At 36.0% G+C, this 19,085-nt stretch overlaps 1 protein-coding gene across 1 annotated transcript in view; it reads left to right on the top strand.

The window, feature by feature from the left end:
• Positions 1 to 19,085, top strand: part of MEIKIN (meiotic kinetochore factor) — an 82,295-nt gene that overhangs the window by 11,743 nt on the left and 51,467 nt on the right. The window contains exons 5-7 of the mRNA XM_074314104.1: positions 6,111 to 6,245; positions 12,302 to 12,421; positions 14,561 to 14,600. Of these exons, the coding sequence (XP_074170205.1) occupies positions 6,111 to 6,245; positions 12,302 to 12,421; positions 14,561 to 14,600 (295 nt within the window). The remainder of the gene's footprint in view (positions 1 to 6,110; positions 6,246 to 12,301; positions 12,422 to 14,560; positions 14,601 to 19,085) is intronic.

Below are 19,085 nucleotides of genomic sequence, written 5' to 3'. Positions count from 1 at the left end.
AACCTACAATACCCAGAATATATAGGGGGATAACCCCCCCCACACAACATAAGTCACCAGAATGTCTCATCACTCTTCTAAAAATCTCCAGAATTAGGCTACAGAGTTTGTACTCATTGCCATACAGAGGTTAAAATAGAAATACGAACAGATAACCAGGAAGAGCCAAACTTTTGAAGAAAGACAGTGCCATGGAAGAGAAGCAACAAATTCAACAAATAGAAGGACTAACACCTGAGGAAATGGCAGAAAACTTTAAATGTCTCTTTAGAGACAATAAGTCATTGAATCCGTAATATAACAGGCTACTATAAAAATATTATATCCTTGGAAACTAAAAATATCAAATTTAAAAACTCAATAAATGAGCATAATATTGAATTAATTCAGCTGAAAATCAAATAGCAAGCTAGAAGATAGGATTGAGGTTCTGGTTAACTCCTACTTGTTCTTCAAAAATAAATTCAGGTACCATCTCTTCTGGGAAGCTTCTGACCGCTCTTCTCTCTTTCTACGTGAGTTGTCCTATCCTGATAGTTCTGTGGCATTCTTTGTATACTTCTGTCATAGAACTGAAAACAGTAGTATAATTGTTTCCGTTCCTTTTGGCTCTAAAGCCACTGAGAATAAGTACTACCTTTTATCTTCCTATTCCATTCTTGAGACACAATATAGTTTCAAATACTTATTGAATGAGTTTTGTATTCTGTTTAGAGAAAATAAACCATTTAACTATAATCAGTATTTTCTAAAATTGTAGTTTAAATACATGATAAATGTCCTTGGTTACTAGATTTATCAAGTTTATGTGTGAAAGGTATAAGGAAATAGAAAATAGACTATCTCTAATTTACAAACTGGTTGTAGTCTAAGAGTTCATTTGTTGATTGATATTTGAAACCTGGAATGCTTTTCTCATAATAAAATGTAAATGGTTAGGTTTTGAGCAGCCCATAGGATTAATCCTATTTAACATATAATTATTTTAATTCTATCTTGAAATCTAGTGACTTTGCAATATGATGAAAATTAATTCAGGACTTCATATTTAATGTGAAAGATTGAACATACACTTTTACTTCTCCCTTCTGAAACCTCACTGAAATATCACTAAAAGTATAAAGAAGGCGTGAAGCCACAAGATGGAGAAAAAGAGGGAGACCTCAGCTGACAATAGATTATCAACAATTTTGGAATCTGGAAGGTAGATAAATAAATCATAATTGGCCTAACAGACAAAAAAAATTTTTTTAGGGATAAAAAGCGGGTACCTAGAGTAAGAACAAACCAAGAAGCAAACTGACTTAGGCTGTAGGTTGAAAAATTAGAGGCATCACATATTCTTGAAAGAATGGGTATAGATAGTCTTGAAAATAGGATTTGGGGAAATCTTTAAAAGTAGCAGTTACATACTTTGATCCCTTCCCCAACACTGTGTGACCAGGCAACTACTCTTTTTCCCAAGTCTCTGGCAGTCCAGAGACTTTGAAGCAGAGGGTCTGGACTCAGGGGTGCTAGGTACTGCTCAGGGCGGAGGTGCGATATTGAAAACTAACAGTGGGGAGGGAGGAGGAGGGAAGGGAATTGTAAGATCTGTATACTTAGTGGTGAAACCTCCAGACCCCTTGTCCTACTCAGGAAAATATACCCAAATTAGGAGACTGGAGGATTTCTCTTTTGGAAACTTTTCTGCCCAAGAGAAGACCTATATTCTGGCAGTAATGACCTGGTCCCTGTATAAATACCCTTCAGTAAAGCTCTCTACTTCCTAAACTTCACTCATGCATCTAGTTTCCAACTGTTATTTCAGTACCTCATTCTCAAACGTTAAAGAATTACCAGGCATTGAAAGAAAACATTTAAAGTAAAAGAGATGCCAAATACAAAGAAACTTGAAGGACACAGACAATGCAAAGAAAAGAAAACCTTTCAAAGCCATATTTTTAGTATTATCTTCAGAATGATGAAAAATATCTATGAAACAAGTGCAGGCTACTGTAAAAAAGAACATTGAGAGAACAAGAAGAATTCTTGAAAAATAAAAATAAAAAATCACAAATATAATATTCTATGAAGAATTAGATGATGAAGTCAAGGAAATATTCTAAAAGTTGAACAAACATTAAAGAGAAGAAAGAAGATAAAAATTATGGCATTGGTGACACAACTCTTATTTAATTGTATACTTTAAAGGGTTGAGATTTATGGAATATGAATTTTATTTCAATAAAGCTGCTATTAAAAAAATAATTAGAAGCTGAGTCCAGGCATTCTAACATCTTGAAAAATAGTAGTTCCAGACATTGTGAACACAAGGGAAATTATTAAATACATAAAACTAGAATTTTTTTTAGTGTACATATTGAAAGAGTCCACCAACTGACTGTTACAGTGAATGAGAAAAGACCCACAAGAAGGCAAAACGTTATGTAATTAGAAAATCCTCAGGACAAAAAAAATCTTCAGTCTTCCAGAGAAATAATTGTTGATTGCAAATAAGCAATCAAGAATATGAATGGCGTTAAACTTCTCAAGAGCAACTCCAGAATCTAGAACATGGTGGAAAAATGCATTTAAAATTCTGAAGAGAACTGATTTTGCAGAGACAGGATAGGTCCCCACCCAAAATTTGGCTCAGATTTCAGAACTGATCATGTCACCCACATACCAAGAGGTAATGAAAGGATTATTACTTATATAGTGAGGTTTTCTGGCGTGGAAAGCGACTCCCAAGCAGGCCTGAAAATGGCTTGAGAGAGTGGGGAAAAGAGACTGGATTGGGGTTTTTATGTAGTTAGAGGATGGGGCCGTGATGAATTTTCCTGTGCATGTTTTTACCACCATTGTTAAAAGATGGAGCACCAGGGCCTTTTTTACCAGTTTGCCCAAATGTGGGGCAGAAGGATAAGGGGGAGCAGTGAAGTTTTACTATGTCAAACATTGAAAGGCGGAATCTGTCTTATTAATATATTAGTCTAGAATTCTTTAGCCAGCCAAGCCATCACTCAAGTGTGAAGATAGTATAAAGAATTTTTAGACAGTTCTTTCGTGCACCTTTTCTCAGAAATGAAGGAGATACTCCAATAAAATCAGAGAGTAAATCAATAAAGAAGAAATCATGGGATCCAGGAATCAAAGGCTCTAATACAGGAAGTATGTGAAAGAATTTCTTAGGATAATGGTAAAGGGAAATCCCAAGAAGACACCTGTGCAGCATGTCTAGAGGACAACCAGTCCAAACTTGAGCAAGTGTATTGAGATGTCCAATTGCAATACTTCTTTTTAAAAAATGGAAAAAAGGAGAAAGGAAAGAAGAAGAGAAGGGAGAGGGAGGGAGGAAGAAAGGAAAGAAAAAAAGGAACTGATAGATAACCTGGTGTCCTTTAAAGTATTGAGAGGAAATTTATACTCTTGCAAGAAAGATGGGATGAAATATGATAGGTACTTAGAAAACTAATTTTAAAATTAAGTAATCAAGAAAAAAACAAAGACTTGTAGCAAAAGTGATTAATATAGCGCATAGTATATGGCTCAGCTGTAAATACATTTGAGCAGTCATAATAATAGAATTGTTGAATACATTTAAATTAGAAATTAAAGGTAGACATTAAAAGAAATAGTTAATAGAGTTAAAAGTAGTTGTCTCTAGCGAGTATGGAATTATGATGGGGAAGTATGAGACGAGATTGTAGTTTTTGTTATAAGCGTTGTAGAACTATTTGACTTTTTAAAACTGTATTGTATAATTTAATATAAATGCATTTACATTTCTAACTTGTGACATCAGAAACAACCTTCCACTGATACAGCCATGAATACTTACTCTTTTCTCTACCCAACAACCCAGATGGTGAATATGGGGCTTTCCTAATTTCTGAGCCTGGGTTGAGTTCTGGGGTTTGGTGGAAGGTGTAGATCTCCTGTGAGTGGTATTCATGGAATTTTGAGAGATGGAAGGCAAGAGAGATGAGATGTAACAACATATGGGTGGAAAGGATGAAGGCCGAGTGAGAAGAATAAAAAGGAGCAAGTACAGGGACAGGACACTCTAGGGCAGTTGGAGTAGAGGAAACGAAGATGCTCGGAGGGATAACCTACCTCTGACATCTGAGTAGGTGAAGAAGGGTGGAAGATTGGGTCAGTCAATTTAAGTGTTGCAGTGGTGTCAGGAAGAAGTGGCCAGGTAGGAAACAAATGTCAGCTTTAAGGAGGGAGTTGGAGTGGGAGAAAAAGGTGCGATGAGTTAAAGTAGGAAGGACAGTTAGTTCTCAGGTAGGTAATAGATGAGCAGAGTTAGGCATAAGACAGCTCCAAAATAGGAGATAATAGGTTTTCAAAGCAATGCTCCTCTTTCATCCCTTAACCCCACCCCACCAGTTTCTATACTATTGATCGCTCTTTTGTCATGTTGAGAGTGTTTAATAAATGCTGACTGACTATAGCAGAGTATGTTTTCTCTTTTCTTACTGAACTTTCTGATTTTTAACTTGTAGTACTAAGTTCTGTCCCTGTAATTTATTGGAAAATTCTTCATTCTATTCCACTCTCACAAGAATGACTTTATGACCTCTAAGTCTGGGAGGTTCTTTATTCAAATATTTTGCCCGTTTTCTTAATATTGAATTTTTAGATTTCTTTATATTCTGGATTCCAGTCCATTTGCAAATGTTTTCTCTTAGTTTGTGGTTTGTCTTTTCATCTTAATCTCTTCTGAACAGAAGTTTTTAAATTTGATGAACTCCAGTTTATCATTGCTAATGTTTTATAACTCATTGTTTTAGTGTTATATCAAAGAAATCTTACTAACTCAGGGTCTCCTCTGTTTTTTCTTTCTGGATTTACATTTAGGTGTATGATCCATTTAGTGTTAATATTTTTATATGATGGAAGATATAAGCGTAAATTTTTTGTTTTGTTTTGCTTTTGTGTATGGATATCCAATTGTTCCAGCATAATTAATTTTTTTAAAAGAATATCCTTTCTCTGCTGAATTGCCTTGGTCAAAAATCAGTTGTTCATATATATATATTTCTAGGCGCTCTGTCATTTTGTTTGATCTATTTGTCTATTTTTAGGCTCATTTTTTAAAAAAATTTTTTATTGGGGAATATTGGGGAACAGTGTGTTTCTCCAGGGCCCATCAGTCCTTCAATCTAGTTGTGGAGGACGCAACTCAGCTCCAAGTCCAGTCGCCGTTTTCAGTCTTAGTTGCAGGGGATGCCGCCTATCATCCCATGTGGGAATCTAACTGGCAAATCTGTTGGTCAGAGCTCACGCTCTAACCAAGTGAGCCATTGGGCCGCCCCTTTTTAAAAAAGATTTTACAGCATGTACCTTCAGGACTTTATTGGGGAACAGTGTGGTTTTTTTTCTCAGCTCCAAGTCAAGTTGTTGTCCTTCAATCTTAGCTGTGGAGGGCGCAGCTCAGCTCCAAGTCCAGTCACCATTTTTTTCAGTCTAGTTGCGGAGGGGCACAGCCCACCATCCCATGTGGGAGTTGTACTGGCAACGTTGTTGTTAAGAGCATACACTCCAACCCACTGAGCTATCCAGCTGCCCACCGGCCACTCAGCGGCAGTTAAGCTCACGTCATTTGTCTTCAATCTAGTCATTTGTCTTCAATCTAGTTGCGGAGGGCGCAGCCCACTGGCCCATGTGGGAATCAAACCAACAACCTGGCTGCTCAGAGCTCAAGTTCCAATCAACTGAGCCATCTGGCCGCCTTCATTGTTTTTTAAATGGAATAACTAGAATCACCTTTTCTTCTCCTTAGCTAGCTAGCTTACAGTTAGTAGGTTACTTAAATATATAACTTGGATTTTTGAGTCAAGCATCACAACTAAATCAAAGTAGGGAAGGAATAAGTTATAAAATTTTGGAAAACAATGGAAAAGGATTATAATGCGTTTTCTGTACATCAAAAACAGAATTATTTTCTAAGATTGAAATTAAAATGGTATACAAATAGGATGCCTATTCATTTATATGTGGAAGTAATTTTACATTTTTAGCATACAACTGCATGTACATTTCTACAAATTTAAGTTCTTAGGATTTTGAGTCTGTGTACTATTGAAACATTTTACCCTTTTTGTTTGTTTATTCTACAGGATTAAGTTTGCAGCATATTTCTAGTTCTCTTCTGAGCAATTCAATCACAGACTCTTATACAGAATACAACAGTCTTGAAGAGAGTTTAAGTAGCTTCTCATCACCTGAACTCTTCAGAGGATCAGATTATTTAGGTGAGAAAATAATTTCAATCTTAAATTGCTTCACTATAGAAATTGTCTATTGTCCACAAATCCTCCAATGAACAATGTTCTTTTTGAGAAGGTATACTTATCTTCCTCACCAAAACCTCTTTTCACTCTTTGGCTCTGGAGTTGGCCATGTGACTTGCTTTGGCAACAGGATATCAGTGAATAAAACATATGCAAACCTTTGAAATATGCTTAAATGGTTGAGTTTATCCTCTTACACTTTTGCCATCTTGAGAAGAATATGTCCTAATCAGCTTCTGCTTCTCCCGTGGGACCCAGAATGAGACGTACAGAGCAGAATAGCCCCAGACAGAGCAGATTAGCCCAAGGCAACCTGTAGAGTGCAGAGAGCTGCCCCAGTTGATCAGCAGACCTGTAATCTGAAGTGGAGCTGCCTGAGCCAACCAGTACCATGTTTCCCCGAAAATAAGACCTAGCCGGACCATCAGCTCTAATGCATCTTTTGGAACAAAAATTAATGTAAGACCCAGTCTTATTTTAATATAATATAGGACCCGGTCTTATATAACATAAGACCGGGTCTTATATAATATAATATAAAACAGCGTGTTATATTAATTTTTGCTCCAAAAGACACATTAGAGCTGATGGTCCAGCTAGGTCTTATTTTCGGGGAAACATGGTAGACATGGGAATAAGAAATAAATGCTTTCATTTTATGCTACTGAGATTTTGGGGTTATTTATTATACAGAAAAAGCCAACTTCAGATACAAAGAAGAGGGAGAAATAAAAGAAATTGTACATTCTAAATTGTAGGACCTGCTCACCCAATGTCTAGTCCTATCCCAGCCCAACAGCTTGTTTCTCTGTTCAGTTTCCAACATATTAGCACCCAGACTTGAACCTTCCAGTTCGGAGAATGTAAGATGCTTTCTTGAGAATTCTGAGAAACCTTAAAGAATATATCTAAAGATACTGACTTAAGTAGTCCTTCGATGAAACTGACAAGAACACCCTGCAGTGAAGCCAACTATGTGACAAACCACAAGTAGGCCATAGAGATTCCAATTAGCCTTTTAGGGACCCCTCTTAAATATGAATAGAGAACCAAGGATCACCAGACTTTTGGGGAAACCTCTAACATAAAACAGAGATCAAAACAAAGCAAAATATGGGAGTGACATCAGAAAGGTGTTGGAAAAGGAAGCCCCCTTCCCTCATGGATACACCAATTCAACAGCAATGCATGCACTAATTCTATTTGTGAGAAATCTAGAAGCTAGTTGAGGGTTTCTGAACCCCAGACACGCACAAATCCATCCACATCAAAGCCAGAAGGAATATTCAAGACACCCTGTCACCATAAACCCTTTCCCCAGCACAGCACCATAGAATAGGCAGGGAATCCCCAGCTTCCAGCTTCTCTCTAGGGAGGGAAGGAAAGGACTGAACCATACATCAAACGTTCTAAATTTTCTGGGAGCCACACAAAGGACTGGATACTGTCTTGCCTGTTTCAGAGTACTGATGGAACCTGACATACACTAGAATTCTGTTGGGTACTGAGAACAAAGATTGTAGTTTGGTCTAGCATGCAAGTATTCTCTAGATCCCAGCTTCTCTCTGGGAAAGGAGAATGTTGGCCTGTGTATCCAACACTTCTGGGAGCTGCCCAAGAAAATGGCTTCTGTCTCTCATGTCTCAGAGCACTGATGGGACCTGCTATATTCTAGATACCTGGTGGCCACTAAGAACAAAGATGGTGGTTTGGACGAGTAAGAAGGTTTGAGAGGATCCCAGAATTTCTGGTTTGGCTGATTAGTGAGAGTCCTCTGTTTGAGACCAGTCCATGAAGAATGTGAGAGGTGGCTATTTTTTCTAATGTGCAGATACCAACACAGAGAATCAAAGAAAAAGAAGAAACAAGGAAACAGTCCCCCCAAAAGAAATAAGGTAAAGCTCCAGAAACTGACAATGATTAAATGGAGATATATGTACATTACCTTGCAGAGAATTCAAAATAATCATCGTAAAAATGTTCAGTGAGCTCAGGAGAACAATGCATAAAAGAAATGAGAATTTCAAGAAGGATGTAGAAAAATTTTAGAAGACTGAAAGAAAAATGTTAGAGCTAAGGAATACTAAAACTGAACTGAAAGATGCAATAAAGAGGTTCAACAGCAGACTAGGTCAAGCAGAAGAAAGAACTGGTGAATTTGAAGATAGGTCATTTGAAATTATCCAGTCCAAAAACCTCAACTAACATGAACCAAAGAAATGGGGACACATAATCAAATTGTCAAATGTCAAAGAGAGAATTTTGAAAGCAGCAATAGAAAAGTGACTTGATATGTACAAGGGAACCCCTCATTAGACTATCAATGGATTTCTCAGCAGAAACCTCACAGGACAGAAGGTAGTGTAACAAAATAGTACAGAAAGAGAAAAACTATCAACCAAGAATACTATAACCAGCAAAACTGCCCTTAAAAAATGGAGATAAAGACCTTCCCCAACAAATAAAAGCTGAAGGGGTTAATCATCACTAGATGTGCCTGACAAGAAATGCTAAAGGGAGTTCTTCAAGTTGAACAAAAGACTCCAAACAGCAACATTGTAGCATATTGAAAGCATAAAACTCCCTGGTAAATATGTAGACAAATACAGAATACTTAGTACTGTAACAGTAGTATATAAATCACTTTTAATTCTAGTATAAAAGTTAAAAGACAAAAGTATTAAAAATAACTATAAAACTATATTAATAGGTATATAATATAAAAAGACATAAATTGTAACATCAAAAACACAAAGTGTGTATGAGGAGAGAAGTTAAAATGGAGTTTTTCATTGAAGTTGTTACTAGCTTAAAATAGACTATTAAAACTATGTTTCAGATCTAAGAACTATAACCACAAAGAAAATACCTATAGAAGATACATAAAAGAAAAATAGAAAGGCATCAAAGTATATCAATATATAAAGAAAAACACTAATACACAAAGGAAGATAGCAAAAGAGGAAAGAAGGGGCAAAAAGACCACAAAAACAGACAGAAAACAATTAACAAAATGGTAATAGTAATTTCTTTCCTATCAATAATTAAATGTAAGTGGATTAAACTCCAATCAAAAGACAGTGGCTAAATAAATAAATAAAAAACAAGATCCAACTATTTGATGTCTACAGAAGACTTACTTTAGATTTAAGGACACACATATGCTGAAAGTGAAGGGATAGAAAAAGACATTCCTTGCAAATGGAGACAAAAGAGAGGAGTAATGGCTATACTTAGATAAAATCAACATAAAGTAAAAAACTATCACAAAGGCAAAGAAGGACATTATATAATGATAAACGGTTCAATTCACCAGGAACATATAACAATTATAAATAAATATGCACTCAATATCACAGTATCTAACATATAAAGCAAACTCTGACATAACTGAAGGCAGAAATAGGCAGCAATACAATAATAGGAGACTTCAGTAACACCACTTTCAGTAATGGATAGTATATTTAGACAGTAAATCAACACTTCTTGATTTCAGATTTATTGCAAATTATATTTTATAGATAATAGTATGGCATTGGCATAAAGACAGACATACAGACCAGTAGGACAGAATAGAGAGCCCGGAATTAAATTCACATGTATATGGTCACCTGATCTTCAACAAGGATGCCAAGAATACACAATGAGGAAATAATAGTCTCTTCCACAAATGATGTTGGGAAACTGGATATCCACATAACAAAGAAATGAAATTGGCCCCTTAACCTTACACCATACATAAAAATCAGCTCAAAAGACTTACCAGAAACTGTAAAACTCTTAGAAGAAAGCATAGGGGAAAAACTTCATGACGTTGGTTTTGGCAATGATTTGTTGGATATGACCCCATGAGCACAGGTAACAAAAGCAAAAGTAGACAAGTGGGACTACATACAACTAAAAAGCTTTTGCACAACAAAAGAAACAATCAACAGTGAAAAGGCAACCTACAAAATGGGAGAAAATATTTGCAATCCACATAACTGATAAGGGATTAGTACCCAAAATATATAAGAAGCTCCTATAACTCAATAGGAAAAAGACAACAATAAATAACCCGATTAAAAAATGGGCAAAGTACTTGAGTAGACATTTCCCCACAGACCTACAAATGGCCAACAGGTACATAAAAAGACATTCGACATCACTAATCATCAGGGAAATGCAAATCAAAACCACAATGAGATATTGCCTCACACCTGTTAGGATGGTAATTATTTAAAAAAATTGGTAAGTGTTAGCAAGGATGTGGAGAAATGAATCCTTGTACACTTTTTATGGGAATGTAAAATAGTGCAGCTACTGTGGAAAACAGTATGGACAGTATGGAGATTCCTAGAAAACTTAAAAATAGAACTACCATATGATCCAGCAATCCCACTTTTGGGTATTTATCCAAAATAAATGCAGTCAGAATCTTGAATACATATTTGCGTTTCCATGTTCATTGGCATGTGGAAACAACCTAAGTGTCCATTGATAAATGAATCAAGAAAATTTGGTATATGGGTATAATGGAATATTTTCAGCCTGAAAAAAATAGGAGATCCTGCTATATGATAACATGCGTGCGTGAACCTTGAGGAAATTATGCTAAAGTGAAAAAAACCAGTGACAGAAAGACAAATACTGTATGATTCCCCTTATATGAGATACCTAAAATAGTCAAATTCATAGAAGTAGAGAGTAGAATGTTGGTTTCCAGGGCCTAGGAAAATGGAGAGTTGCTATTCGACTTGTATAGTTTCAGTTATGCAAGATGAATATGTTCTAAAGATCTGCTGTACAACATTGGGTCTATAGTTAATAATACTGTACTGGACATTTACAAATTTAAGAGGGTAGATCTCACGTTAAGTGTTCCTATCACAATAAAATAAAAATAAAAGGAACCAAGCAGAAACAGAAACACAAGGAGAGGAATATTGAAAAAAGAAAGTCTTCACTGAGATAAGAAAATATAGATTGCATCCATCAAATAGGAATAGGCTGCTATAGAAAAAGAATATTCAGCAAACAATTAAATGCAATAGTGGAATTGAAAACTCTGTAGAAACATTAGAAGATAAGGCTGAGGAGATTTCCCGGGGAAAAAGAGTCAGGAGGGAAAAAAAAAGAAAAAAAAAGATTGCAATCTGGAGAAGAAAAGTTGGAAAAGCAGTATATGAAATCCAATATGAAATAACAGGAGTTCCAGAAAAAGATAGTGAAATAGAGGGAAGAATATTATTAAAAGTATAATTCAAGAACATTTTCTATAGCTAAAAAATAAGATTTCTGAGTTAAAAGAGCCACCAGGTGCCTAGTACAATACGTGAAAAGCAACAAGATAGAGCATTGTGAAACTTCAGAAAACTAGACAATGGAATAAATAGAATAGACTTATACAATTTCATAGAGTTGGGATTAAATCGATGAAAAATACGGAGAAAACGAAAACAAAAGACTTATTGACTCTAGGAAAACCCAAAGGTGGTCATGGTATGCCACAAGAGTAAATAGCATTTTTATAGCAATTTATCATAATAATGTCTACATTGAATATTGATCTAAATTAATATGTGATATAATAGTTTGAGGACAATGGGAAATGTGGGAAAGGTAGGAGCAAGGGGATATAAGAGAGACTAGCCTCATTCTTCCATAGTGGGAAGTCAATGGAAAGCTTAAAACTGGCATCAAGTAATAGTATGTTATTTAATGACATAATTAACGGGACATAGGTAAAACTTATATATAACATATAAGAGGCAGCTCCCATGTATGCTGTCTGTCCCTTAGATCAATAATCTTCATGGGCAAAAGTGTATGAAAGAAAGTAGATTAGAGCAGAAGAATAGGCCAAAGTTTATTTACTATCCTGATGCCATCAAGGCTTGTCTTTTTTCTCTGTCTCACCCCAAACCTTCTTCAATTACCATGGCTGGGTTTGGGCAGGGGACCTAAGTTGAAGGCTGTAAAGGTAACCTGCCACTATGTGCTGTTCAATTTTGTGCCATTTCCCCCTGCTGTTTTAGATTGGGAGTGTCCCAAGTTGGAAGGACACCTGCAACGTAAGAATTCCACTCTTCTGGATACCAGCAAGGCAGTAGCAATAGAGAAGGCACCACAGTTTTCAAACCTTTCTTCAATTTTAGGTGAGTTTTCACGTGTTTTTTTCTCATATTACAGGGAAAACCCTCATCACTTCATTAAGGTGATGTTTGCTGGCTTCTCCACTGTAATGTTACTAGTTTCTCTTTATAGTTAATAAATATCTAGAAAAAGGTAATTCGAAATTCAGTAAATCCAGTGTCTCCTTAAACTTTCATTCACTGGTATTACCAGTCATCAGAGGAACTTGACTTCGACAGTTATTGCTGTGGTGTTCATCTAATGGTGATTTCTACTTCATTCTTTCCTGTTACATTTATTAATCGGTATTCTACTATGTAAGAACTCTTTTCTGCCATTTTTTCAATTATTTATATCAGTATGGACTTATGTGTATTTATTTTGTTTTATGGGTTAAAATCCAATACTTTCATTATTTATTTACTTATGTATTTAATTCTAGTATACATAGAAGCAAGTTTTATAATTGTTAACCCAGACCCCTGTGAGAAACATATTTACTAAATAGATTAAAGCAATTTTGTCTTTAGCATTACAATATCCAATCAAAATACTGTTTTCCAAAGTTACGTAGCTTAGTTCTTTTCTTCCCCTCTCCTTTCAGTGCAGTTGTTATTCACTTGTAATATAGTTAGATTCATTTGTTAGTGTTGGATTCAATTAGTGTTAGTTTTGGTTCCCCATCCTGTTTTGTTTTGTTGATTTATTTGGGGAGAGGGGGCTATATGAAGGTATGTGAAACATTATTATGGTTCTAAGAGACATAGCTATACAAAAAAATATTCTCAGTAAAGTATAGCTTCCTCTTTCTTCCTGTCTGGATGGCAGTATTTCTAACAGTATTTGAAGACCTTATCTTCTGTGTTATGTTTAGTTTGGCAACTTTGCTGACATATTAATAAATTATCCAAAGAAACAATCTGTCTCTGTAATGAGTGTATTCGTGAGGCTTTTTGTCTACTTCAAATTACAAAAAAAATACCTATCTCAAACTATATTAAGTTAAAAAGGGAATTTATTACCACATGTACCTGAAAAATCCAGCGGTAAAATCAGGTACAGATACAACTTGATCGAGGGTTTCAAATTATGTCAATAGGATCCAATTCCTTTCCATCTCTCAGTTCAGGATCCCTCTGTGTGAGTTACACTCTTGGCCAAGCTCTCTTTATATAGCAACCCTTTTCAGCTTCAGGCTTATCTACTCACAGCCTCACATCCATTGAACTAAGTGTTTCTCTTTCCTAATGATTTGAACAGAAGTCCTGGGCCTTACATATTCGCTTAAATTAGTTCATATGCCTATCCCTGAACACTCCCTTTGGCCAGGGTGATACAGGGCTCTTACTGCATTGAGTCACAGGCCATGTCTGGACCATCAAAAGAAAAAGCAGGAAACTGTTATCAGCAAAAGCAGAGTAGATGCTGGATAAGTATCCAGTGTAGTCCTTTATGTTTTGGGAGCCTCCCTTTCAGGGAAATGGTTTGCAATGATTGGGAAGCACCATTCACTTCACTTTCATTTAACTTGAGATTTTAAAATTCTAATTTAATGTAAGCAGAGTTTTATAGTTGCTGAGGGTTATAACTCAGAAGATTATGCCCATGGCTTTTTATATTCCTAGTAATATCCTAGTGTACCTAGGCAGTAAAATGTTGACTGGGAGGCATTCTCTTAACTAATCAATCTACTAATATGCATATCCATATATTGGGTGCTTGACTAAGAACCATGAGCCCTGAGTTTAAGTTCTAGGTATATAGCTATTACTTTTACAACTTGACTAGTTATTTGTTTTCTTATATGTAAAACAGGGGTAGTTGAAATGGTATGTTTTACTCGCAGAGTTGTTGTAAGAGTCAAGCAAGATAACAGATGTAAAAGGACTTCAAAAGTTGTAAAGAACTATCCAGATACAAGGTGCTATTGATACCTGTGTCTCATAAAATTTTGCAATAATTTTGTTTTATTTTGGTATTTTGAAAATACGTTTACTAATGTATTTATGTGGAAGACATAAAACACAATATAAAACAATAAAAATCAAAAAGTAAACTGAGTATTTTAGAGGAAATATTTATTTTTACCTAGAGTAATTTTAGCCTCTGGTCTGTGTTTGAATTATATTTTTAATAGATTGTTGTTCTTTTTCCTTTCCTAGGTACCTCTTCAGAAGACAATCAGAAATGCCAGAGAAAAATGTAAGAACTAAGATTTTAAAACTTGTCCTTTTCAAAACTCCATGTTCTAATAGTTATGAAGAAGGTATGATTGTTAGCTCCTAAATTCAGGTATTCATTTATTCAGTATTTGTTGAGACTCACTATGTGCCAGAACTGTTCTAATTGCTGGAGATACAGAGTAGTGAATGAAATTGATTAAAAACAAAATCTCTGTCTTCCTTGGATCCACATTCTAGTGGAAGAGATGGACAATGAACAAATAAGCAAGTAAATTTATACTGTACTATATGGTGATGAATTCTATAGAGAAAAATAAAACTAGATAGGGGGCTAAAGAATATTGGGATGGAGATTTGCTATTTTAAGTAGTGTAGTCAGAGAAGTCATCGTTGGAAAGGTAGCATTTGAGCAGAGACCTAAATAAGGAGGTAGACTCACTGTGTGACTCATTGGAGAAAAGAACATTCCACAGAGCGGAAATAGCTGGAGCAGGGCCCCGAGGCAAGAAGGCTTAGGCTCCTGAGTGGAGTGAGGGAAAGGAGAGAGGTAGGAGATGAAATGAGAGAAGCAGGTAGGTGAGTATAAGTGCGTTGGAAAACCTTTGAAGGGTTTAGATGGATGGCATGATATGATTTATGTTTTCAAAGAATCACCATGGCTGCTGTGTTGAGAATAAACTATGTGGAGGCAAGGAATTAGAGAGATAATAGTTAGGAAACTGTTGTCCTAATTGTACACAAGAAATGTTGGAATATAGACCAGAGTGGTAAGAGTAGAGATAGCAAGAGGTCAGATTTTGAATAAATTTTGAAAGCAGAACTAACAGGATCTGCTGATAGACTGACTGGTGGAGTATGCAAGTGGTCAAGGCTGACTCCACAGGTTTGTCTTGAACAACTGGAAGGATGGAGTTGCTATTTATTAAGATGGGGAAGACTGAGGAGAAACATATTACTGGGGAAAATCAAGAGTTTGGTTTGGGGACTGTGGACTGAAGGGTAAGGCATATGGGAGAGAGAAGGTATCTAAGTTCAAGGAGGTGGTCACAGTCTGGATCATGAATGGCCTTAAGGGCTGAGATTTTTATTTTATCCTGAAAGTGGTGGGAACCGCTGAAAGATTTCCAGTAGTTCTGTAAAATATAATGACATTTTGTAACACCTTAATCTTAAAAGGTTGAATTAACTTATAAAAATCCATACAAGTTTAAAAACAAACTTGTAGACACCATATAGAAAGTGAAAAGACAGAATAAGAGAAAATATTTGCAAATCATATATCTGGTAAAGGACTTGTATCCAGAATATACAAAGAACTCTGACAACTCAACAATAAAAAGAAAAATGACCCAATTTAAAAACAGGCAAAGGATCTGAACAGACAAACTCTCCAAAATAATTACATTCACTTACATTTGCAAGTAAAAAAGGCAGATATTACCTCTTTACACTGATAGATGCCACAGAATGTGCCACTCTACACAGGTTCCTCCTTATACAAGACAGAGCATTATATTTAGAGAAGATATGCAAATGACCAGTAAGCACATGAAAAGATGCTTGATATTGTCCGTTAGGGAAATGCACAACTTCACTGAGATACCACTTCACACCCACTAGGAGGGCTATAATAAAAAAAGATAGATAATAACAAGTGTTGTCTTGAATTTGGAGAAGTTGAGACTTTGATAAATTGCTGGTGGGAATTTGAAATAGTGAGGGTGCTTTGGAAAATAGTTTGGCAGTTCCTCAAAATGTTACCCTATGAGCCAGCAATCCATTCCTAGGTATGTATACCAGGAGAAATGAAAACACATGTCCACACAAAATGAATGTTTACGGTAACTTTATTCATAATAGCCAAAAAGTGGAAACAATCCAAATGTCCATCTATTGGTGAATGGATAAATAAAATGTTGTATATCTACAATGGAATATGATTCAATAATACAAGGAAATGAAATTCTGATATAAGCTACAACATGGATAAACCCTGCAAATATTATGCTGTTAAGAAAGCCAGTCATACAAGACCAGATATTTTATAGTTGTATTCACAGGAGATATCCAGAATAGACAAATCTGTAGAGACAGAAAACAGACTAGTGGTTGCCTAAGACTGGGGAGGTTTGGGAAGAAACGGGGATTGACTACTAATGGGTACAAGGTTTCTTTTTGGAGTGATGAAAATGTTCTAAAATTGATTGTGATGATGGTGGTACAACTCTGAATTATACACTTTAAGTGGGTGAATTGTGTGATATGTGAATTACATTAATAAAGCTGTAAAAAGAAACCCTAAAAGTAAGACCAAGGAAACCAAGGAAATATAATTTTTTTCCTTTTAAAAATTTATCAATTACAGTTGGCATTCACTATTATGTTACATTAATTTCAAGTGTACAGCATAATGGTTACACATTTATTTAACTTATGATGAAGTGATTCCCCTGATTAGTACCTACCTGGCACTATACATAGTTATTGCAATATTATTGACTATATTCTCTATGCTGTACTTTACATCATGACTATTTTATAATTACCAATTTGTATTTTCTAATCCCTTCACTTCCCCACCCCCCAACCCCCCTCCCATCTATCAACCATCAGTGTTTTTCTCTGTATTTATGAGTCTATTTCTGTTTTGTTTGCCCGCTTATTATTCTATTCTTTAGATTCCACATATAAGTGATATATGGTATTTGTCTTTCTCAGTCTGACTTATTTCACTTAGCATAATATCCTCTATGTCCATCCAAGTTGTTGCAAATGGTAAGATTTCATTCTTTTTTATGGCAGAGTAAATACTCCATTGTATAAATGTGCCACAGTTTCTTTATCCAATTGTCTATTGATGAGCATTTCAGTTGTTTTCTTATCTTGGCTATTGTGAATAGTGCTGCAGTAAACAAAAGGGTGCATATATATTTTTTAAAATTAGTGTTTTGGATTTCTTTGGATAAATACCCTGGAGAGGGATTGCTGGGTCATAAGGTAGTTCTGTTTTTAACTTTTTGAGGAACCTCCGTACTGTTTTCCATAGCAACTATACCAATTTGCAATCCCACCAACAGTGCAAAAGGGTTCCCTTTTCTCTACATCCTTTCCAGTACTTGTTGTTTGTTGACTTATTTATGGTAGCCATTCTGACAGGAGTGAGGTGGTATCTCATTGTGGTTTTTATTTTCATTTCTCTAATGATTAGCGATGTTGAGCATCTTTTCATATGTCTATTGGCATCTGTATGCCCTCTTTGGAGAAATGTCTGTTCAGGTCCTTTGCCCATTTTATAATTGGATTTTTTTTTTTTTTTGGTATTGAGTTGTATGAGTTTTTTAATAAATTTTGGATATTTACCTTTTATCATTGGCATATATCTTCTCCCATTCAGGAGGATGTCTTTTTGTTTTGTTGATGGTTTCCTTTGATGTGAAAGAACTTTTTAGTTTGATGTTGTCCCATATTTATTTTATTTTTTTTGTTTTCCTTGCCTGAGGAGATACATCAGTAAAAATTTTTTACTAAGGGTAGTGTGTGAGAGTTTACTTCCTATGGTATATTTTCTTTTAGGAGTTTTGTGGTTTTGGGTCTTACATTTAAGTTTTTAATTCATTTTGAGTTTATTCTTGTATATGGTGTAAGAAGGTGATCCAGTTTGATTTTTTTGCATGTATCTGTCTAGTTTTCCCAGCGCCATTTATTGAATAGACTGTCTTTACTCCAATGTAAATTCTTGTTTCCTCTGTCATAGATTGGATGACAATATAGGCATGGTTTTATTTCTGGGCTCTCTGTTCTGTTCCATTAATTTATGTGTGTTTTTATGCCAGTACTATGCTGTTTTGATTACTATAGCCTTGTAGTATAATTTGATATGGATAGATATACTTTTTTGGGGGTGGGGGAGGGGAACAGGACTTTATTGGGGAACAGTGTGTACTTCCAGGCCTTTTTTTTCCAAGTCAAGTTGTTGTCCTTTCAATCTTAGTTGTGGAGGGTGCCGTTCAGCTTCAAGTTGTCCTCTCAGTCTTAGTTGTGAAGGGCGCAGCTCAGCTCCAGGTCCAGTTGCCGTTTTTCTAGTTTCAGGGGGCAGAGCCCACCATCCCTTGCGGGAGTCGAGGAATTGAACTGGCAACCTTGTGGTTGAGAGGATGCGCTCCAACCAACTGAGCCATCCGGGAGCTTGGCGGTAGTTCAGCTCAAGGTGCCGTGTTCAATCTTAGTTGCAGGGGGCGCAGCCCACCATCCCTTGTGGGACTCGAGGAATCTAACTGGCAACCTTGTGGTTGAGAGCCCACTGGCCCATGTGGGAATCGAACCTACAGCCTTCGGAGTTAGGAGCATGGAGCTCTAACCGCCTGAGCCACCGGGCTGGCCCCTGGATTGATATACTTTTGAGTGCAGATTTCTGTGGAACTTTTACATCACCCAACCCAAATTCTTGTCTGTTATCCCACGTCTTCACAAAGATATACATGAACATAGTTCTACCTTAGAGCAG

Source organism: Rhinolophus sinicus, linkage group LG10 (assembly GCF_036562045.2).
Source record: "Rhinolophus sinicus isolate RSC01 linkage group LG10, ASM3656204v1, whole genome shotgun sequence".
NCBI lineage: Eukaryota > Metazoa > Chordata > Mammalia > Chiroptera > Rhinolophidae > Rhinolophus > Rhinolophus sinicus.
This window is presented reverse-complemented; position numbering and strand designations above follow the sequence as displayed.